This window comes from Thamnophis sirtalis, unplaced genomic scaffold (assembly GCF_051295495.1).
Source record: "Thamnophis sirtalis isolate CommonGarterSnake01/CBP01778 unplaced genomic scaffold, rThaSir2_p1.2 scaffold_5, whole genome shotgun sequence".
NCBI lineage: Eukaryota > Metazoa > Chordata > Lepidosauria > Squamata > Natricidae > Thamnophis > Thamnophis sirtalis.
The window spans coordinates 65,162,157-65,185,287 of record NW_028261385.1 but is presented as its reverse complement, the minus strand read 5'-3'; the positions used below and the strand labels follow the sequence as shown (position 1 = coordinate 65,185,287).

The window sequence follows — 23,131 nt, the reverse complement described above, 5'->3', positions numbered from 1 at the left end:
CCCAAAAATAATTGTAGATAAAGTCTCTGGCAAAAAGTTACACAGCAAAAGCAAAAACAAAAAGCTCTTACAGCAAACCAGATTTACAGAAAGCAAATCACTTATCCAAGTGCCTCTTTGAATCTCGAAACGATGAACCACACACGACAAACCACGAACGACGAACGACGTTGACTTCTGCAACTAAGGTGTGGCACCATCCGTCTTTTATCTGCAGAGGACAACCCTAACAAGCAACAGCTGCTCATTATTTCTGCATCCCGAAAAAACTCACAGCAAGCTTTTGCTGAGTCACAACACTATCCCCCACCGCAGGGCTCTTTCCCTGGGTTCTGATGGTCTGGATGCGGTCGAAATGGATTGTCCCTAAGATGGCCCGCACTCATCTCCTGTGTTTCCACCTTCATGATTCCCAAATACCTGCTGGAACCTTCCCCTTGATCCAATGCTCCCCAGGTATTCGGTGGCCACCACGTCTCCTCCCGCCCTGCGTGGCGTTGACACCCCGTCCAGGGTCCTCCACCCTCTCCAAGGCCGACCCACCAGCGCCCGTGCTGTCGGAGACTGGCGGCAGCTTTAACAGCTCTGACCGAGCCCTAACACCCTGTCCAGGGTCCTCCACCTCCTCCAAAGCCAACTTATAAGACCCCTCGCCGTCGGAGTCTGGCGGCAGCTCCACCGACTCCTGCCGGGCCACCACACCTTCGCCCAATTACTATCTCATCCACACTCTACTCACAGCATTGTTGTTGTTGTGGGGAAAATAGGAGGCAGCAGGGATATCAGGTATTTCCCTGCCTTGAGTTATTTATAAAAATAATAAAAGGCAGGATATAAATTAAAAAATAGTAAAATAAAGGTACTGTTGAAATTCATTCTGCAGTATGCTCTTTTATTCTGAAAAACCTATGAATGAACTCAGTGAAGGAGCCAATACCTCAAGGGAAATATTTATTTTATTTCCGGTGTTAGTATACTGACAAATAGAGACTAAGCTTTTCTAGGAGTTTATGTTCACAGTGGAAATACCAGATACATACAATACAATACAATAGCAGAGTTGGAAGGGACCTTGGAGGTCTTCTAGTCCAACCCCCTGCCTAGGCAGGAAACCCTATACTGTTTCAGACAAATGGCTATCCAGCATCTTCTTAAAGACTTCCAGTGTTGGGGCATTCACAACTTCTGGAGGCAAGCAGTTCCACTGATTAATTGTTCTAACTGTCAGGAAATTTCTCCTCAGTTCTAAGTTGCTTGTCTCCTTGATTAGTTTCCACCCATTGCTTCTTGTCCTACCCTCAGGTGCCTTGGAGAATAGTTTGACTCCCTCTTCTTTGTGGCAACTCCTGAGATAGTGGAACACTGCTATCACGTCTCCCCTAGTCCTTCTTTCTATTAAAGAAGCACATTGTGTATGTATCTGGGATTGCCCAAAATACCTCATTTGGGTCCCTTTTATTTTTTGTGGTGATAGTGGGCGTTAAAAACAAACAAACATAGAAGCTACTCCAGGAACTGGAAATTTCAATTTTCCTCTGCACTGAAAGTGAATCTTACCACTGAAATTGAACAATACTTCAATGATTTTTTTTAAAATTAAAAACATTTGTCCTTGAAGAAATGCGTTAAATCAAGATTAAAGAGCAAATTCAGGGAGTAAAATACTTTGTTGCAGTGTCTTATCAGAATACACGGAGAAGACATGCCATCCTGACTTCTGGGGAAGAAATGGCAAACGGAAGAAAAGCGCTCACAGGTTTTCCCTGTCCACCTCCACCTGACATTCTCTTCCTAAAGCGCGCATGAGATTGTTTTTCGTTCCGACAAGTAATTCACATTTCAGGCACACGGTGGCGCCAGACCTCGCTCCTGGCTGAAGACACTGCGGTGCATTTTTCCGGCTTCTTTTTAAATTACTGCGGAAAGAGAGGGGAGGGGGGAAGGGAGCGACCGCTAATGAAAAGACAGATTCCGCGACAACTTGTTTTGATGCCTGCCATCCATCACACGTGCCAGGGCATTCAAGGCGCTTAAAGAAGAATATATTCCCTATTAGTGCATGCATGGATATCTGTCTGTCTATCCTTCCATCATTTTCATCGCGGAAGGTATATATATACCGCTTGTCTCCAGATTCACCGGTGTGTACATATTGCAAGCATAAGCGTGTGTTTCAGCGGAGAAAGCTGACTAGCCCGACCATCAGGCAGGCAGGCAAGGTGGAAGGAATGTTGGATTTCCACCCATCTCCCGGGTTCTTAACAATGTCAGTACCGACGATCCCGGGCTTCATCCTCTTCTAGTCCAGGAAAGCCCACAGGCCGCCCCGAAGGACCCGCAGAAAGTCCCCAGTTGCCGCAACTGGCGAGCGCGTCTGAGGCGAAAAGCGGGACTAGCCCGCCGTCCCTTGCACTGCGGAAGGCGGCGAAACGTAGAGGAGAGCCGCCCTCCCTTCGAGGAAGAGCCGGGAGGCATTTCAATAGCAGGTCAAGCCGGGTGTTATTCAGATCACGTCCCGGCGTATTTTGGAAGGGAGAAGGCGCAGCTGCTATTGCCCGTGCGCGGGTTTGCGCGGCGGCGAGAAACTGCAGGATTTATTTTTTTTAAAAAAGGAAAGAGAAGAAGGAGGGAGAGACAGAAAGAGAGAAGGAGAGGGGAGAGAGAAAGAGGGAGGGAGAGAGACGGAAACAGAGAAGGGGGGAGGGAGGGAGAGGAAGAGAGAGAGGGAGAGAGAGACACGGAGAGAGAGAAGGAAAGGGAGAGAGAAGGAAAGAAGGGGTAAGGAAGAGGGAGAAAGGCAGAGAGAAGGAGGGAGAGAGACGGAGAGAGAGAAGGAAAGGGAGAGAAGGAGAGAGAGGGGGTGAAAGAGAGGGAGAAAGGGAGAGAGAGACGGAGAGAGAAGGAAAGGGAGAGAAAGAAAGAGGGAGAGAGACGGAGGGAGAGAAGGAAAGGGAGAGAGGAGAGAGGGGGTGAGGGAGAGGGAGAAAGGGAGACAGGCGGAGGGAGAGAAGGAAGGGGGAGATAGAGAAAGAGGGATAGAGACACGGAAAGACAGAAGAAAAGGGAGAAAGAGAAAGGGGGAGAGACGGAAAGAGAGAAGGGAGAGGGTGAAGGAGAGGGAGAGAGAGAGAGAAGGAAAAGGACAGAGAAAAGGAGAAGGTGGGGGAGAGGACACACACACACACACACACACACACACACACACACACACGAGAGATACGCTTGGAGGTTTTTTGCCCAGGGCGACGGACTGTCTCGCTCATCCTCACGCGTGCGCGCGTGTTGTGTGTTTGTATCCACGCTCCACGCCTGACTATTGGTATCTCGTTGCCCACACCTCTTTTCCCCTCCTCTTCCTCTCCTCTCCCTCCTCCCTCCTTCAAAAACAATCCGGCTTTTTTGTGGGGGGGGGGGAATTTTTTTCTACCCCTCCTTGCGTCAGCAGCCCAACGTCACTTCACCGGTGACAGCTCCCTCGGTTTGGGGCTGCAGCAGGAGCCGGGGCGCTTTATTATCAGCAAGCGCGTGGACCGGGAGGCGGCGGCGGCGGGTGACAGCGCCTGTGCGTGTGCCTGGTGTGTGTGTCTCTGTTGTGTGTGGCTGGTGGGGGGGGGAAGAGAAGCGACGACGCCCCCACCGCCCCCTCCTCCTTTCCCCCCAGCCTTGCGCACGGAGCGGCGAGCGGGCACCGGGCAGGAGCAGCGGAGCTGGGTGGCGGCGCCACTGCAGCTTTTGCCGAGGTAGGGGCAGCGGCCACCTGGCCGAGGAGGAGGAGGGGCTGCGCTAGCTCTAATTGTCGCTATCCCGGGTCGGGCGCTTCTTCGCTCGGGCAGCGTGGCCCGGCTCGGTGCACGCCGCTGGCGCCCCCTGCTCGTGGGGCGGGAAGCGAGTCGGAGTGGGCGAGGGGAAGCGAACGAGGCGCCGGCTGCCCCTCACAGGGCATCTCTCTCTTTTTCTCTCCCCCAGGCTTGGTCCTCGGACGCTCTCCGAAGGGAGCCGCTGCGCCAGGGAGAGATTTGGCTGCCTAACCGAAGCCCAGAAGTTGCCACCTTCCGAGCGAAGGCAGAGAGCGAGAGCGCGGCTGTCCCCGGACGGGAGAGGGAAAGGATGCTCGAGTGACTGACGGCTCTGTGTCCCGGCAGCCGAGCTGGATTGATCGCGCTTGGCGGGCGGGGAGAAGAGCCACCGAGGAGCGGCGGCGGCGACATGGGGTCCTCGCCAAGGGCATGGTGGTGTTGGCGGTGGCGGCAGCGGCGGCTTCAGGGTTCGCCCCGGGCGACGGCGACCGGCTTCTGGAGCTTGTGTTGGCTGATGCTGGGCGCCTGGCGGGGGCTGCTCGCCTCCGCTTGCCCCACCTCGTGCGCCTGCAGTCCCGAGCGGATCTGGTGCAGCGAAGCCGCCGCCAGCCTCGTGTCCTTCCCCGTGCTCGGCAAGAGGAACGAGCGGGAGAAAGTCACCGACATGTGAGTGCCGGAGCGGCGTTGTGGGGTTGGGGACCGGGGAGAACGGGAGGGAAAAGTAACGAGGGAGCGAACGAGAATCGGCCGGAGGGTTGAGTTTGGGGGTTTGCTTTTAGTAGCGTCGATTTCAATATAGCGAAATTTTATTCCCTTTAATTAATTTAAACAAGGCACATACATACATTCATACGTACATGTATTCTAAGGAGTAATGTATGTGCAATTTGATTTGTTCAGGTATACACCTTGCATGGTGCATCTTGGATATTTAACATACACACATCTGTGTGTGCACTACCTTCCTTAGGGAGTAGGTAAAAGGAGGTCTGAGGTGAAGCATACCTCTTCTTAATCTGTTTTTTATGTCTCCCATTGTGGTGCTGGATGAGTACACCATTTATGGTTCTTTTAAGGATCCTGCATGTGTAGCTTGTCTGGGGGGGGGGGGGATACACAGAGAACCTTCTAAAACACTTTTAACTGGAGGTTTGCTTTTAAACACCACAATCCATTTGCTATCCCTTCACGAAGTCTTTCAGTTATTACCCAAACATTTTCAATCCGCTTTGGTGATCTGGACAAAATAGCTTCCTAGCAGTAGCCAAATAGATTTTTATTATAGGCATTCTGCTTAAGAATATGCCTGTCCCTGTTTTGGAAAGAATGTGTAAGAGGAGATGTTTTCTGTATAGCAATGCACTTGCTCCAAAGGCTACTAGCTGAAGTCTAAAAGCCTGGATTGATCTAATTTAGATTTGACTTTCCCTGAGATACAATTTTAAAAGCATTTAGCTTATGAATCTTAATTGCCCAGAGTCCAATTTCCTGGGAATCAACTAAATGATAAAGCAATAGAGCAAATAGGTTGTGTTGGTTTTGGTTGAACATTAGTATTGTATTGCCTTTTGTCAGGTTTTTTTTTACTATGGAGAAGCTTGGGAACTTCTACATGCCTGTTATTCCCCTCTTTTACCAAAAAAATGTTGCATTATGTAACTAAAGGAAAACTGGGCAAGTAAAGTTAAATAGGCTGGGTGTGTGATAGTACTACTGCTAGTAAAAGCGGTGTGGTTTGTTTATATTCTTCTGTGTATAATCAGGGAAGATAGTGGGATTTATTCCCTCCTTACACGTATTCAGCTTTTATATTTACGGTAGTTTAACAGTAGTCTTCGCTTGTTAACAAGCATGGGGTTTGTTTGCTGTAGAATATGTTCTTATGTGTAAGACCTGGGTCTGTTTGCAAATTAAGATATGCTTCCCTTCCATTCCTATAGGATAGATTTTATTGTGTGTCCAAATGCAGGGCTACTGTTTTTGGAGGCTGTGCAACATAACAAGCAGGGGGATCTTTCTCTCTGCACCTGAGGTATATATGGAGAGATGGAAGCCCAGTGGTAGAGCACACTGTCTGGTCTATACTAGAGCTGTGTAATGACTATCATCAATACAATCAGCTGACATACATGAGAATGTTCATCTCTATAACTATATCCATACATTTGAAAGAGGGAGACAGAAATATTTTGTTCCTCTTTTCACTGAGCTCAGTTCCCCCTCTGGTATAATATTCAGATTATATTCCTAATCTGTAGTTCATGCATGTGTGGCAATAATAACATGTGAACATCTACAGCAGAGAATTTGATGCTGCAATAGGGTGGTGTCAGCGAGGTAATTGAAAAGGAAGGAGGAAGAGATCAAGTTAATAACGCTTGAGAAACCTTGGATTAATCTGTGATTGTTTTAACAACATGCCCCAAATTTCCTTTAAGTAAAAGTAAATCTTTTAACTAAGACTAAATGTTTTAAGTAAACCAAATGAGTCTATTTGAGATGCTAATGTGCAGCCAGTGGGACTGTTTTAATTGCTATTAAGTTTCTATCATGGCAATTAACTTCTTCTTGAACTCAGGCCTTGTTCTTTATGAAATCAGAAGTTGGGGATGGTTGACTTCAACCATCTCATGTATATAGACATCTTTATATGTAGAAAATAATTTTGTTCCTTTACCTGTCTTGGAAGTGTTACTATTGCAAATTTTTTAGCATACAGTATTACAATTTTTTGCTGTGTACTTTAATTGTTTACCATTATGCTTTAAAAAAAGCTATTACAGCATATGCAGATATGATAATAAAAGCTATTGAAGCATATGCAGATACAATAATAATGTTTGGAAAATTATTGTTCAGGATTGCTTTTTGTGATAAAGGGAATCCCAAGGAAAATATCCTGTACCAGTTCCTGTATGTGGCAGAAAGAATTTGAATTGTTTCCTTGCACAGCATTTAAAGGCCTTTGTATTTTTGCTCTTTGCTTTACATTCAAATGAGTGCAGTGATTGTAATTGCTTATTTTAATGCTTGTTTGTTGATTGTCAAAATACATAACATTGATTTTATAAATTATTTTGCACATCCCAACCAATCACCGGGGTCAATTAAAATGTTCTTCATTACATTTATGAAGTTGTAGCAATACACTTAATGTTATGTCTTTTCTGAGATCCCTATTTAATCATTTGATTTGGATTCGTCTCTAGACTAAAAATTGCTTTTTATTCTGTTACAAACTGGCAGTTTCTCTAATACAAAGATTACAGATTTCCCAAGAGCACTTATTGTATATGAATATGTTACTTTATAAGATATGAAGCACTGAAATTGGCCTTGACTTTAAAAGATGTTCATAAAAGATGAAAAGGCAAAGTTGTTCATTAATACTCAATGATAATTAAACATTTAGCTGCTTTAATAGTTTAACAATATCCGCATGGCAACTACGTCTTAATTAAAATGCCATTGTATTGCTTTGGAAACTAAACAAAGTAAACCAGCACCGTGGAATATTACTTCAGAGCTCAAAGCATCACAGGAATAGTAACTACTTTTTTCTACTCAACTGTATTGTCACTCATAATAGTTACATGATGAAATTTGTTATACCTTTCATATGAAAAACATTTTTTTAACTGAAGTTTTCTCTAAACAATGTTTGGAATTGATATGTTTTTGTCAGACTTTATGATAAAGACAAATTTAGGGTTCATGACAGTTAGGATTTAGGAGAATTCAAGGCCTTGTTATTAGAAGGGGGGAAGGAGTTCATAGTGCTTTTGAAGCAGGTGCATTTCAGCTTTCTTTAACCACTGGAGCTGTTGAGTTGTATTGAATTTGTAAAATACACAATGCATAGGTTTTGTGAAAGCTTAACAAATATATGAATGCTTGATATACTATATCTGGTAAGCCCATATTGAGAAAGGTTCTCTAAATGAAATTGAGTCCTTTCTCATATTCATGTTTTTCATAGAGTGCTTTTTATGGTATAATAAGAAAAGGAAATGGCAAAAGATATGGGTGGAAGTAGATATCTACAGGTGAGTGAGAAAGGGTGAAGTTTTAAACCAACAGAATAATTGCTGAGAGATAAAATTGCAAAGGCCCAGATTTTACTTGTGTCAAAAAATGTTACTTTTAAGCATCAGAAGTTCAGATAAATTACCCCACCCCCACCCAAATGCATCTTATCCAGAACTTATGGAGTGTAAAAAGAAACTCTTTGAGTTTTTGTTTGTTTTGTTTGGAAATTAGGTTGATAGAATAAGGAAGAAGATGGATTTTTTTCCACCAAGCTTCCTCTTTTTTTCTCGCTTAGTAGGTTATTATTCACAGACTTGCTTGTCTGTTTTAATGAATAACATAGCCATGATCTTACAAACCTATGCTTATAATGAGATTGTGTTTGATCCTGTTCCTTGGGGTCCTGGCACGAGCTTGAAAAGCTTTTGTTACATATATACATTGGCAATGATTATTGTTCCATAATGGACCATAATCTACTTCTGAAGCAATTGTTGCAGGTTATTGGTTATACAAATATTCCAACCTTTGCAGAGAGACACCATGAACATTAATGGAGACCTCACATAACAGTTCCTGATGCTAAAGAACATGTTTAAGATATTTCTGTTAGAAAAAAGATAAAGCAAAATCACTTTAGACTTTAGAGCTTATGAAATCACTTTAGAGGTTTAAGTCAGTTTTTTTTCATAGAATTTTAAATGGAAACGGACATTTTGAGCTTTCATGTTCTAGTTCTTCTAATTCTTCCTTTTGTACTGTAATAAATGCAATTGAAAATAATGGCTTATTCTATTTAAACCATTTGATAGAATGGTTTAGCAAAATTTGATAGGGTTTATAGAAAATAATATTACACTGGCACGGCAGCTTTTGGGAACACCAACAATTGAAGTTAATTGCTCTGTTCAATTTGTCTGCTCCAAAACCTCTACACTCCTGTTTTTTGTTTTTTTAAAAAAAAAATCTGTTCTGTATGTGTTGATTTCATACAATGAAAAATAACGAAATAAATCTGTGTAGAAATTACATAAACCAATTCAAATATTTTAATAAATAATGTATGTTTTACAGTTTTAAGAATAAAATATAAGAAAGTGAAGGTTTGGTAAAATCAGAGAGGAGAGAGTATCTGATATCCTATGGATTGTTAATGGTTAAATGCAGCACTGCAGGCTACTTCAGCTGACTGCTAGATCAGCAGTTCAGCGGTTCAAATCTCACCGGCTCAGGGTTGACTCAGCCTTCCATCCTTACGAGGTGGGTAAAATGAGGACCCAGATTGTTGTTGGGGGCGATATGCTGACTCTGTAAACCGCTTAGAGAGGGCTGAAAGCCCTATGAAGCGGTATATAAGTCTACTGCTATTGCTACTGCTATTTTTTTCAGTACTTTATTCCTTACATAGTTTTTTTTTTTAAAATTCAGGGAAAGTTCTTTTGAAAGAAGACCAACTAATATATCTGCGCTTTAAAACTTTATGAGTATTTTTGCCTCTACAGAAAGTTCTTTTGTGATTGAAATTTTAGTCCTCCCTGAAAGGGACAACTCAACATCAATCTGAGGTTACATTCAATGTGTGATTATAAGGAAAACACATACAGGAAATTTTGGCAGATTTCAGTGTGTCTCCAACAGGCCCAGACAAATTTTATGATGAAAATACAATCAGTATCAACCAATATACTGTATTGTGCCATTGTCTACATTGGTTCTTAAGAATGGAGACAAAAAGAATAATCATACATGCATTATGATCCCAGAACAATTGAGGTATCTGTGATACTATATGAAAAATTGCTTTCAAGCAATTTTAAAGGGACATTTCATTCCTTGTTAACTGTACTGCTCTATAACAGGTAGGAAATGGTTAGAAAAGAAGGCAAGTTATCATTATCCAGATATGATTTGGAAGTCTATGTTGTCCCTAATGCCACCTTTCTTATTCTTCCAAGGTTTTTTAAATCAACTTTTCAATACTATGACTTTATATGAGCCTTTACGTTTATTTTACAATGAGTGAACACAACTTTTAATGAAAGATTTAGGGTAGTTTCTTGCAGAATTTGTTTTCTATACAAGATGTTAAACTTTAGAAGCTGAGTTATAAATCTACTGTTTCTGCAGAATTGTTCTCCTTACCTTAGAACAATGTAGTTGAGATATATTTTATTATTTTTTTATAAATAACTTAAGGCGGCGAACAAATGTCATCCTTCCTCCTATTTTCTTCATAACAACCACCCAGTGAGGTGAGGTGAGCTGAGAGAAAACGGCTGGGTTTAAAATAAATCTAAACTACTATAAAGTAGAGCCATGAATTGGTTATTCTTGATTAAAGTTAAATAACTCTACAATTGCTAATAAAAAATAAAAATGGCTACGGTATATTGAAATTCAGTTGGAAAAGAAAACTAAAATGGGTTAGGAGAAGAAATTTTAATGGAAATTTGAATAGGGATGTTCTTTTTTTGAAGTAAAGGCACCCCACATCATTTTGTTATAGTTCCTACTTGCATAGGTCTAATGAGGAAGATACGCATGACAAAAACTCTTGCCTATCCTTGTTTAGTAATTTCGCACACAAGTACATAAAGAACATTTGTATCATGATGCATGTTTTTTCACTTGCCCTTCCTTGCCTTGCCCTCATTCGCCAATGACCACTTTTGAGGAAATTCAGTATCAGTTCAAGAATTTACGATGAACTAAATTATTTGATACTGCCTTTTGTAATCAAAATATTTATTTCCTAGGATGGTACTAGTGATGCCAGTCAATTGGCAGTGATTGTATAATGGAAGATTCATTGTAAGAATCTCTTCTTCATAGAATATTAAGAGATTGTTCATCAGAGTTGTTAAGCAAACTTTATAAGCAGGTAGTGGACAGTTTTAATGAAGCATGAAAAGAATAATTTATCAATTATAACAAACATGTGTTTCATTTTACAATGTGTGATCAATTTTGTTCCGCTTAAAATACATTCTGATTTAGAGAGATCTACTTAATATGTAGGCAAATTCTTTTTTCCTATTAGTCTTATTATATGATTAAGAAAATGCTCTTATGATCTTTTTTACTTTAATAATAAAGCATCATATGCTAAAAACAGAAAGAAATATAATAAAATTATGATAAACTAGGGAAGTTGGGGCTAGTTCAGTCTTTTAAGTGTGTGCATAGCACTCAGTCTTGAAGATCTAACCAGTAACTGTTGAGTAACTTTGCTTTCCACAAATTTTCCTGATACCCTTTTAAAAGTTGATCACACCTTGTGGTATCACATTCCATAGTTGCAATTATGCACTGCATACAGTATTATTATTTTTTGCATATCAACTAATTTCTAGTATTTTGAGAGAAGAAAAACTGTTCCCGCTTATTAACTTTTTTTAAATAAAAAAACCCAAATATTGTCATCTTTCCTCAGTTAAAAGCTGTGCAATGATCTTGATTATTTTGGTTGCATTTTGTTGGGCTTACCCATTTTCACCTGATCCATTTTAGAATATAGTATATGCAGTGTGGTTGCACCATAAATTCATACATATATAGTTGCTCCATGATTGATGGATTATGTGCCATCAAGTTGATGTCAAATTCTAGTGACCATATAGATAGATTTTCTCCATGAAGTTGAGTTGTTCCATACATGCATTTATATGTATGCAGGTATGCATTTGACATTATATTCATGTGTGTATTCCTGTTGATCCCCAACATGAAATTTATCCTTTCTTCCAGTTGCTGCATTTTGAATTGCAGGATAGATTTTTACTCCAGCAGATTTACTTGTTGACTTTGACCATTAATATTGGCCACCTACCTTTGGACTAAAAAATGTTCTGTTTAAGGGATGACAGGTTTTTTCCTCTTACTTTTGAAATTCACAGTAGGTCTAATGTTTTTGCTCCCTGCCTACCTACTCTGATTGGAAGACTGGTTATAATAGTGCAGAAAATGTGATGCTTCGCTTCAGTTTTACCTTCCTTTGCATTGGGAAGCAGTTGCCGTTCTTAAAAGCATTTAGAGTAATGGTGATATTTTCAGTTAATAGTCCTATCCATCTATACTAATCCACATTAGCTTTATTACAGGATTTAGAAACCTGTAACTTCCCTGAAGTTAATAAGGAAAATGAAATATATATATTTAAAAGTTATTTATATATTTCTTTATTGGATTTTAAGGCTATCTGACTCCAGAATGATACCATTTGTCTGAAATGGTATAGGGTTTCCTGCCTAAGCGTGGGGTTGGACTAGAAGACCTCCAAGGTCCCTTCCAACTCTGTTGTTCTATTCTATTACTTGAGTGGCTTACAGTTTTAAGCAGAAAAATAATATAAAGGAACTGGAGTATATCTCATATAACAAAATAGTGATTGGGCTCCACAATCATCCTGCCTAATGGTCTGGGATAGCAAAATACTTTTAGGGTGAGTGACACACAAATTTCTGTGGTGATATCATTCTATAGGGCAGGCACCATGACAAAGTGGTATGCTTCCTACCTCCCAAGAGGTGGCATTATTTTATTGAAGGGACCTGAAACATATCAATTCTTCCCAATCTTACCCAGCAAGCAGAAACCATGAGAATCAAGTGATCCATTATAAGATCACCCTATGCCTTGAAGTATCTTGTTTATCCACAGAAATCCAGTCCCAGTATGTGATGAGTTTTGCCCATCTATAGGTTTGGGAAATGCTTCCTACAAAATTATGGCTGGAGTAGTGAGGAAATATTGCTATCTATTGCCAGTTAAGCTGATGAGATATTTTATTCAGTACAACCTTTTAATAATATAGAGAGGAACACTATGGAAACTTTGATCGGAGCTAGTGTGTTGTTTGGGATAATAGTTGTTCCTTAGGGAGCATAGCCTGTATTCATGGAAAACTGCTCCTGACACTTTCAAGATCTGAAGAACAGAAAAAAAAAGACTGAAGGTTTACAGTGCCTAGTTGTTTGTGGGAGTTGAGGTAAAGAGAAGCATTGGGATAGAAAATTCATTTAGATCTTAATAGATTGTGGATTTTCCATCACAGGCTGTTCTGATGACTGGAGCTAGATTGAAATATTGCTTTTTCTCCAGAGACCTACAGTTTGTACTGTGTGTAAGACCTAGCTTGGAGAATTGCTGCAAAGATTGCCATTTTTTGGGGGAACAGGTGTGATTTGCAGAAACTGGTTGATACCTCTTCTCATTATTAGTTGTTTCAAATTTGTTTGCTTTTTCTGTATTTTAAATTTTGTATTTTTGTTTATTGATCTAAGACTATAAATAAATGATTTGATTTGATTCTGCGTGGCTTACAGATGATTTCAAACAAATACAGGTAGTTCATATTTATAAACTGCTTTGTACATAGTCTGACTGTTCACAGGCCTGTAAAGCGAAGGAAAGCTAAAGTAAGATAATAAACATGGTCACAGTTTTACTTAGCACCAATTTACTTAACAACCAAGTTGTCAGTGTTCCAAATATAATCCAGAATTAAATCAGAGTCCAAGGCAGAACTTTCCTCAAACTTCCAATTTATTAAGAGAGACATGTTGGCACATCTGTGGGAAACCCGAATCTGAAAGCTTCCTGGGTTTTCCACCCAGTTGAAAGTTCAAGATCTTGCCCCCACACCCACAAGTCCATCACATGGTCAAAACTTCCATTGCCACGCTGGCAATTCCACTCATCCAATTCCAGGCTCAGAGGTGCAGAGACAAAAAATGACCTTGGGCTTCTAGAAAGGAATGTTTTATTTTGACAACAACACATTCTACAATTCTACACCTTACTAATGAAACTGCATAGTAAAATAATAGAGTGTGGCAGGCCAAAGACCCTAAAAGGAATATGACTGCAGGCCTGACACAAGTAGCCAATCCCAGTTGTTGTCATTGAATGAGGTCTCCCTGTAAGCCCAAGTAAAAAAGCCAGTAACATTAAAATACAACCATATCAGAGGAGAAGCAACTCTGACTATGGTTCCACCACAAATGCGCGAACAACAAAAGCGCGCCTGACTAAACCGCGGTAACAAAACCGCGCCGACAAAACCGCGTGATGAATGAGCGACGAATTAGCCCTAAAGCGCGCTGACAAAAGCGCACCGACAGAAGCGCGCTGTAACGTAACCCTAAACTTAACCCTAACCCTAAACCTAACCCTAAACCTAACCCTAAACTTAACCCTAAACCTAATCCTAAACCTAACCCTAAACCTTACCTTAACTTAAATCGCGCTTCTGTCGGCGCGCTGTTGTCGGCGCGCTGTTGTCGGCGCGCTTTTGACATCGCGGTTTTAGCGCCGCGGTTTTGTCGGTGCGCTTATGACGTTCGCGCTTTTGTCGGGTCACGCTGACTACATCACAATTGAAGTGGATTCACAGATCATCCTTAATCTACTGCTTGTGGGAGGAACAGTTTCCTCAATGATTTTATATCAAGAAGAGAGCACTTTACAAATTTGAGGATTCTTCACTGTGTTTAAGCCTTTCTGTGTTGTACAATTTCATTGCATGCTTAGAATTTGTGCATCAAACTTATGTGTAAAAGAAAAAGAAAACAGGTGCAAATAATTTAATCAAAGAAAACTAGACATCCTTAGGCCTTGAAGAGGCAGAGAAAATGCAGAACAGTTCTCTTGAAATTAGAAAGTTGTTTTGGAGGTGCTAAAGATGGCTAAACAAGGAAAATGAAATTAAAAATAAAAGTAATCAATTGGGGTTAAACTGAAGGTAGGGTTTCTGACAAAAATATTTATGATGATTAAAATAATGGGAATGATATATAAAAGATGTGAATTGAAACAAATGGTATAACTCAAGGACATTGTATTATAAAGAAAAGTAATAAATGCTGTAAATATTTTGAACACATTAAATTATCCAAGACAGTTATATTGTAAAGGAAAATGGAACGAACGATTGGAAGTTTTACTTAAATAGCAAAAAATTAGAGCAAACAGATGCATTTGTGTACCACTGTAAATTATTTATTAAAGATGGGAATAGATGGGAAAATGTTAAGACATGCAGTCTTATGTGGTCTGCTTCAAGAAATGAATATTGAAGAAAGTGAAAATGGCTGTGTGTGCTTTTCTCCACTTTGTTGCCCAAAGTGAGAGTTGGTATTTCACTGGGAACATGAAAGTTATGTTGAATGCAGTGGGAAAGGGTTTCTTAAGAAGTATGTGTGATAAAACCAGAAGAGATGGGGCCAAATATAAATGGGTCTTTTGAATATCAAAGTGAGTGACTACTGGGAAGTATATTCAATGGATATGGCCATCCAGAGACAATGAATGAGGAATGAATCAAAAGTTAAAATATAAAGGAGAATTTAGTGGGTTAAGAGAAAGAGAAGACCTACAAAGTTTGACTTGGATGAAATTGGTGATAATTTTAAAAAATAGAGGGGAAAAGTAAAGAACATAATGATTTAGTGTATAATTTACCAACAGCCCCCCCCCCCCATACACTTTTACATAGCTGTCAAGGCCCCTGCCTGAACCCTTTTAGCTTGATGAACATAGTATTTGGAAGTATACTATAGACATGTCCTCATAAAATGGACTGTAAACATGCAGTGGTTGTTTGAGGTACCAATTTTCTTTTATCAAATATAAGTGCTACTTTCTGTTAATATAGATAGTAGAAAACAAAGCGATAGTGACATAGATACCCTTGTGGGATAATATAATTATGAATTCTTGGAGCAGTCACAGTAGGCTAGGTTTCAAAATTTATCAATATGCCCCTGCACATTACAGGTTTTGTTTTGGTGCATTCTGTTATATAGTTATAATATATAAATATATTATAGTTATAATATATAAATATTATAATTTGGATCAGTAAGCCATTGGTAAACATATAAAAAAACCCATATTTACACACCGTTCAAAAGAAACAAACATTTAGTAAACAAAAAAAATTAGTAAAATAACTAAGAAGGAAACAGAAAGACCCGAACACATTTTCTCCAGCAGCCTACATCCCTCAAATAAACAGAGATCAATATCAGCCAAACAATCAAACAGAAAACAATACCCCAATCAAGGAACTACTTAGAAAACCACATTCTCCCCAAAACTGGCATAGTAAGCAATTGTGTATAAACAGGAAGTAAAAGTTATTTTTTTCATTAGTTTCACTAGTGTTAACTAATAATGTATTTGAGGATACTCCTGACCCTGACTCTTCTAAATCCAGCTTGTACAGCTTGCATTTAATGTTCCATTTGTTGTGAATATATGGATTAGCTAGGAAGTTTTAGCCATTTGTATCTTAATATTTACTTTGTTATTTTTTTTCTCTTTTATTTTGGTTTATTTGGTTTCTATAGTTAATTTTGGTTTGTTTACTATAGTTAATGTAGCTACAGCTCAGATAATGTGAGCCTTGAAGCTGGCTCAGAAGTCTGAAAAAGCGTCTCTTCAATTATGGTAGTTTTATTATATCTGAGCTGCAAAAAATGGAATAATCACTAGATGGCAGTAAACAATACAGAAAACCCTAGCTCCATCTTGTGGTTGCTTTGTTTTTTTCAACCCAGATGAAAAAGCCTCTTATGAGACATCAATCCCTTCACAGAAGTAGAAAGGTAGATCTGAAATAACTTTAATGAAACTATTTTTCTGTCTATTTGTTTGTTCATCATGTGTTAAATATTTGGAGGTACGTATCCATCCATTACTCAAAACTGTGTGATATTGAGCCTTGGCTTATTGTGTGAAGGAATATTACTTGCTGTATAGGTATATATTTCAGAAGTCACCTGAATATGTTCTTACCTTGTGGAAAACATTTGTTCTTCTCTCTGTTCTTATTTTAGATAGATATGTTAGACATTGTATAATGGAGAAATTGTACTTGAATCCTGTTCTTATGAATGTAATAGTTATTTTCAAAATTGTCCTAATCATGTAATCATATATTAGAACTAGAATAGGTCTTTTTGATAATTGCATAATAGTGTTAATAATTTTAGGATTTTCGCTAGCATAATCTGAGATAGAAATAAAAACGTTAACAATAAATATTAACAAATTCTTAATCATGCTACTGTAAGAAAATCCTCCCCCTCTCCTCCAGTGTTCATAGACTATATGCCAATCTTAGATGATAGTGGTCTCTGATTTGTACTTTTCCTGTGCCAGTTCTGGATTTTCAATGTTATGAATAATATGCATGTGCCTGTGTACTTTTAAAAAATGCTAGTATTGTATATTAATCTGAGACTTCTCTGTACTTCAATACTTTAGGGACGTCAGTTTTCAAATAGACTGAAATGGATAGAAGACAAGATCGTTAGATACCAATTGCATAGTGCAGATAAAGAGGAAAACAAATATATCAACAAGCTGGGCTTTGTTAATGATTAAAATAATTAGGGGATCTAATGACTGGAGTAGTTGAAAGAACTTTAGATATCTCAGGTTGTTTTCATTTACTGTAGTATATTAAAAGAGCACCATGTTCTACCACATGGCTTCAGTAATCTGCCCTCCTTGTGTTAGAATGGTTTTTGCCTAATTTAGAAAGATGATTCAATTAAATAAAAGCCATTTCTAAGAGCAGAAAAACATACTGAATTTCTCACAATTGTGCTCAGAAAGCCACTGTAAATTCAAAGCTTTTAGAATATTAATGTTTGATAAGCAACATCAAGGCAAAGTAGTTGTGAAAAAGCTTTTGGTCAGATAAGGTTTGTTCTTAAATCTCTTTTTGACAATATTATATTCAGAGAATTTTGCTGCTCTTCATCCATCCCCTAGTGAGATGAAGCTAAAGTGGAAGTTTTATATCAAAATGCTCACAAAGTAGCAGCAGCTCTCACTTTATTCAGGCAAATTCACTCCTGGGCTGGGCAAAGACCAATTTAATTTCATATTATAACCGACCAGTTCATGCTCCATGATGCTCACCAGGGATAAAATTTTGAACATCTAGGAAAAGCCTCCTAACTATGTTACTTCATCTTTTATTTAGAATGTGTCTGGTTGGCTAAATAATATCCTGTATATAAACTATACGCCAGAAAACGCTTGTGGCCCAGCATACTCTGCACAGGACCAAATGAGGATGATGATGATGATGATGTAAACTATAGCTGTGAAGTTGTTAATTTGCAGTTAACTACCATGGGTTACTAGACGTTTTGTTTGAACAACACCTGATAGTCTATAGCAGGAGTGTCAAACTCGATTTCATTGAGGGCAGCATCAGGGTTGTGTTTGACCTTGGAGGGCCGGAGTAGGCGTGACCATGGGTGATGTGGCCAGCTCAATGTCACTCGTGTCGGGGGCGCCTGTGGTTGCCTGAGCACTCTGCCAGTGGAAACGGGTTCCTGAGCTCAGTTTTTAGCTGTAATGGCTTCCTGCAACCCTCTGCCAGCAAAAATGGAGTTCAGAGGGCAACCCGTGGCCCTCCGTTTTTGCTGGCAGAGGCACCACAGGTTGGTCCTCCACTGTTTCCAAATCTAAGCACTCCATGATGGTCTTTGAGTTTGACACCCCTGGTCTATAGGTTCTTTATCAAGGCTTTCAAACTCCTGGCCTGTGGGCTGGATGCGTCATGTGGTGGCCACGCCCACACCTGGTTTAGCAAAATGGAAAAAAAGTCCCAATATGTCACATGACATTACCATGATGATCTGAGTTTTACACCCCTGCTCTAATGAAAACCAGATAGGTGACTTTGAGCCAATCACTCTTTTTCAAACCACCCCACCTCACAGGGAAGTTGTTATAAAAAATAGGCAAGAATATTATCTACATCCTTTTTAGTAGTAGAAATAAAAGCAGGAAGTAAATCTAATAATAGATAAATAATGTTGGAATCCTTCAAATATACATCTTTAATTTATTGTTTAGGCAATAATTATTCTAACTACTAATTTAAATATAACAAACTTTCCCCCATACTTTGGTGTGGTGATTTTTGTCCAGATATTATATGTTAACCCTTACCTTTCCAGTTTAAATAGAACAGTCGTTTTAAGGTTGAAGGACATTTTATATTAACTGTGCAGTATGTGAACGATGTTGCTAATTTTAATGTGTGCAAAATCCACATTTGTGTTCAGTTTGAGGGCTTAAACCTTTCCATCCACATGCTTCAGTTTTTAATTAAAAAAACAAAACAAGATAATCCTCCATTGGTACCTTGCCAAGCACCTGGAAAGAGAAAGGTTTGAAGGAATCCAGGCATGGTGGTATCAATGTGGTTCTTCCTTTGTTTGGAATTAGGTTGCTCAGTTTTGGTGTGTAGTCAATGCACAGTTAATCTTTGCACTCTATTTATTGTACTCAGATCTCCGATTTGTTCAGAAATCTTTGTTGGTTCTATTTTATTTTGTAGGATTTTTTTCAACGTGGACAACCATAATTGCCCATAGTATTATAAATGAGGCTTTACTAGTGTTTTATATGATGTTATTTGGCTCTTCCCATCCATGGTACACATAACATATATATTGCTCGGTGAGATATATCATATTTGTTATTTTCCATAGATGATTCCCTAACAAATAGTGAAGCCTGATACAGCTGGGTAAGATCAAGTAAGCAAGAACTACACAGACTTCAGTAAAGTATATTTAATGCTAGTCTTAGAGTAAATAGAGAATCTTAGCAATTATAAGCATTTCCAACCTTCGTTTATAGTGAATTCAATAAGGAGGAGTCTCTTTGAATGATTTGAAATGCTTTTTTCTTATTTCTGGCTTCTTGGATTGTGTTGAAATTTATAAAATAAGCTGCTGATAGACTCGCCTTCTATGTCTATATTGTTTATTCCAGCCTCCCCACAGTTTCTCACTCAAATTATACATAGCTTTAGGCTAGAATTGTTATACTAGAACAGAAAATCATTCTGCTGAAACCAACAACTTTATGTTGTATCTACCAAGTTCTTTTCTTAGTACAATTTTTCAAACGTTACCATTCCCAGTTAAGCTACAGATGGGATAAAATTCTTAACTTAAGCCTGGAGCCGTAAGAGTAATGTGGAAAGAAGTCAAACCTAATTGGTGTTGCTTTTTATCTAAAATACATATGGTACACTATTGGTATAGTTCTGTCATGGCGAACCTATGGCACGCGTGCCACAGGTGGCATGCAGTGCTCTCTCTATGGACATGTGAGCTGTCACCCTAGTTCAGCTCTGTTGTGCATGTGTGCACGTCTCCTGCCAGGCCATTGGGTCTCTGCCTTGCATGTGCAAGGGTGGGGCACATGCAGGGGGAGCATGCATGCACAGGGCAGGTGCTGGGAGAGCACATATACACAGGGAAAGGTCATGTGTGGGGGGCATGTGCGCATGCATGTGGGGGTGTATGCCAGGGAGCGTGTGCATTCATAGGGGTGGGGCACATATGCGGGGGCCGCACACCCATTGCATTTTGGGGTTTGGGGTCATGTGCATTTTGGGCACTCGGTCCGGAAAAGGTTAGCCATCACTGGTATAGTTTAATTCTAGACATGATTGCACTCCTGATGAAGGTGCCGATCTGTGACTTGGAGGTGAAATCTTTGAGCAGGGCAACTTTCTACAGCGGTGACTGGTGTGCCATTTAGGGAAGGAGAACATGATAACAGGAACACATGCCCTCATGGATATGAGGCTTGGGTTCATGGGGCTTGAGTGACTGCAGGGCACATTAAAGGCTACCCTTGAAGATAACCTAGAAACCAGAGTTGTGCAGAATGCAATTGCCTGCCTACTGGTACATGAGATCCACTTGTAACCATATTTCCACTTTCAAAAGATACATAGGGTAAGGGTGCTTCAGATAGATTTGCTTCATTATTTATTTATTTCATATATTAGATTTGTTAAGGCTGCCCAACTTTAAAAAAACCCCAACCCCCAAACCCCAAGGGTTTTTACAAAATATATTCTGTCTATTTGGTATTGTCTCCCTCTGGATTTCAGGGCTACCCCCTATATTGCTGATTTTAAGGAAATCAGTGACAATTAGTTTTTCAGGAGATTTTCAGACCTGGTTTCATAGCTTTTATTTTCTTTATGAGCAAGATGCAGTCAAACGCCACATAGTTGGCCAATCAGAAAAGTGAGAACACACTGTTTTCAGAAAGGCATCTTTAATGCTAATCAGGAATAAAAACAATCTTATAAACAGTAAGAGTAAATTCCAGGCAGACTTATAGTGAATTAATTAAGGCACATTAAGTCTTTCTGAAAGGCTTCCTCCCCAACCTGTCATGCATGCTGAAGCTTGATTTTTAAAATTAATTTAAAACATGTGAATGCATTTTTATTTTGATAGTTTTATGACAGTGAATTTTACCTAGTATTTTATTATAAACATTTAGATTAGAAAATATAGAGTGTTATAGCAAATAGTCAATCAAATAATATTCTGATGCCATTACACAAGTATATATAAGGTGAACATAAAGTTCTTCTCAGCACATTTTAAAATGATATGAAAAGTTTAAAAAAGTGTAGAAGAAGGGAACTGAAATGATTAGGGCCTTGAACATTGTATGAAAAAAGGCTAAAACATTTGTAGTTCTTTAGCTTGGTGGAGGTAAGGGTATGCCTGAATAAAATGGATGGGGAGATCTTTTCCTTTCTATCTCAGAATACTAAGCCCAGACATTGTAAAATAATTGTGAAGAAGTTTAGGAGTGACAAAAGAACATCTTTATGGTGCATAATTGATCTGTAGAGTTAATTGCCATAACACATATGATGGTTACAGGTAGTCCTCAACTTACAACAGTTCATTTAGTGGCCATTTAAAGTTACAAAGGTACTAAAAAGTGACTTATGATCATTATTTATACTTATGACCATTATAGCATCACCATGGTCAGATGATCAAAATTCTGACGCTTGGCAATTGGTTCATATTTATGACAGTTGTCCCAGGGTTATGTGATCACCTTTTGCGACCTTTTGACAAGCAAAGTCGATGAGGAAGTCAGATTCCCTTAACAAGCATGTTTCTAACTTAACAAATGCTGTGGTTCACTTAAAGTTGTAAAATGGGGCAAAACTCACGTAACAAATTTCTTGCTTAGCAATAGAAATGTTGGGCTTAATTGTGGTTGTAAGTCAAGGACTGCCTGTACTAAAGGGCTTAGGTAAAATCATGAAATCATCATCATCATGAAGATCAAGTATATTAAGACCAAATAATAGCTTAGAGTCCATGTTACATGGGGTGGGGTGGCATGCCTTCAAATTCCAGTTGCCAGGCAATAATAGTGGCATAGGGACATGTTTCCATCCTCTCCATGTGAGGGTCTCAGTGGAAATTAGTTGGACATGTGGGAAACAAAATGCTAGACTGATTCAGGCCTTATGATCCTACATATTGCCTAGGTCACTAGCTTTGAAACTGTGCACTTTCAGGGAACATCTTCTGCAATGAGTTTATTTGCTATGAAATCTCTGGCCTCAAAAACCCTCTGTGTTAGAAGAACCTGGAGCACATTCAGTTCATAAAGAATTCTGGCCAAACCTGTTAATCCTTCTTGTCACTTTGCATCAACTAAGAATAAATCCTAAAATAACTTTTTCCCAACCTGGCATGCTCCAGATGTTTTGTGACTGCAGCTTCCAAAATACCCATTGGAGTTGGTAAATCATCCCAAACTGTTTTTTTTTTCATGTGAGAGATCATGCCATTACTGATTTTTTGGTTGGGGTACAGTTGATAAGCTTCCAAGGAAACCAAGGTTTCTTGGAATACTATTTTGAAAACAACTAGCGGAGTGCATCTGGAATACATCTAGAGTAACACATCCCTCTGAATTTTAATCACAATGTTTTACTTATTTCAGAGAGGCTGGCAACAAATGGACAAAGTACTCTGGATGAAGAGACTCCTTTTTTCTTTCTTTTACTCTCTATGTATTTTTGTAAATATACTTCAAAGCTCAGTGTGAGATTTGCAGTTATGTGATCCAGTGCGTGACGAGAGTCTGTAGTATTATTCTGTTAGTTTTGCTGTGGCTCTTTGTGATGGCTCCTTCAGACTCTAGCTTGGATGAGGAGGAAGAGCTGGTTTCGGAGCTATCTTAGAAGGAGTATGGGGAGCATCAGGGAAAGATGGAAGGGCCGGAGGCAAGACAAAGTAGCAGTGGAATAGGACGATTGTGGTGAAGCAATCCTTAGAACGTTGGAGGAATCTGGAAGAGAGGGGCCGGAACAGCTGGCTGTGCAGTCCAGAGAGGACATGCAGCTGCAACCAGTCAATGTGGGACAAAGAGAAGTTGCCGCCCTTTCCCAATCCAAGGTTGTGCAAGGCCCAGTGGAGAGAAGC

The 23,131-nt window shown here is 39.5% G+C and overlaps 1 protein-coding gene across 7 annotated transcripts in view; it reads left to right on the top strand.

The window, feature by feature from the left end:
• The first annotated feature begins 3,206 nt into the window (after positions 1–3,206).
• Positions 3,207–23,131, top strand: part of NTRK2 (neurotrophic receptor tyrosine kinase 2) — a 197,893-nt gene continuing 177,968 nt past the window's right edge. For 3 of the 7 annotated variants that reach the window (XM_087715938.1, XM_087715939.1, XM_087715935.1), the window contains exons 1-2: positions 3,207–3,740; positions 3,967–4,463. In XM_087715938.1, the coding sequence (XP_087572064.1) occupies positions 4,207–4,463 (257 nt within the window). In that variant the 5' untranslated portion in view covers positions 3,207–3,740; positions 3,967–4,206. The remainder of the gene's footprint in view (positions 3,741–3,966; positions 4,464–23,131) is intronic. The other 4 variants (XM_087715937.1, XM_087715936.1, XM_087715940.1 and 1 more) reach the window with 4 other exon arrangements.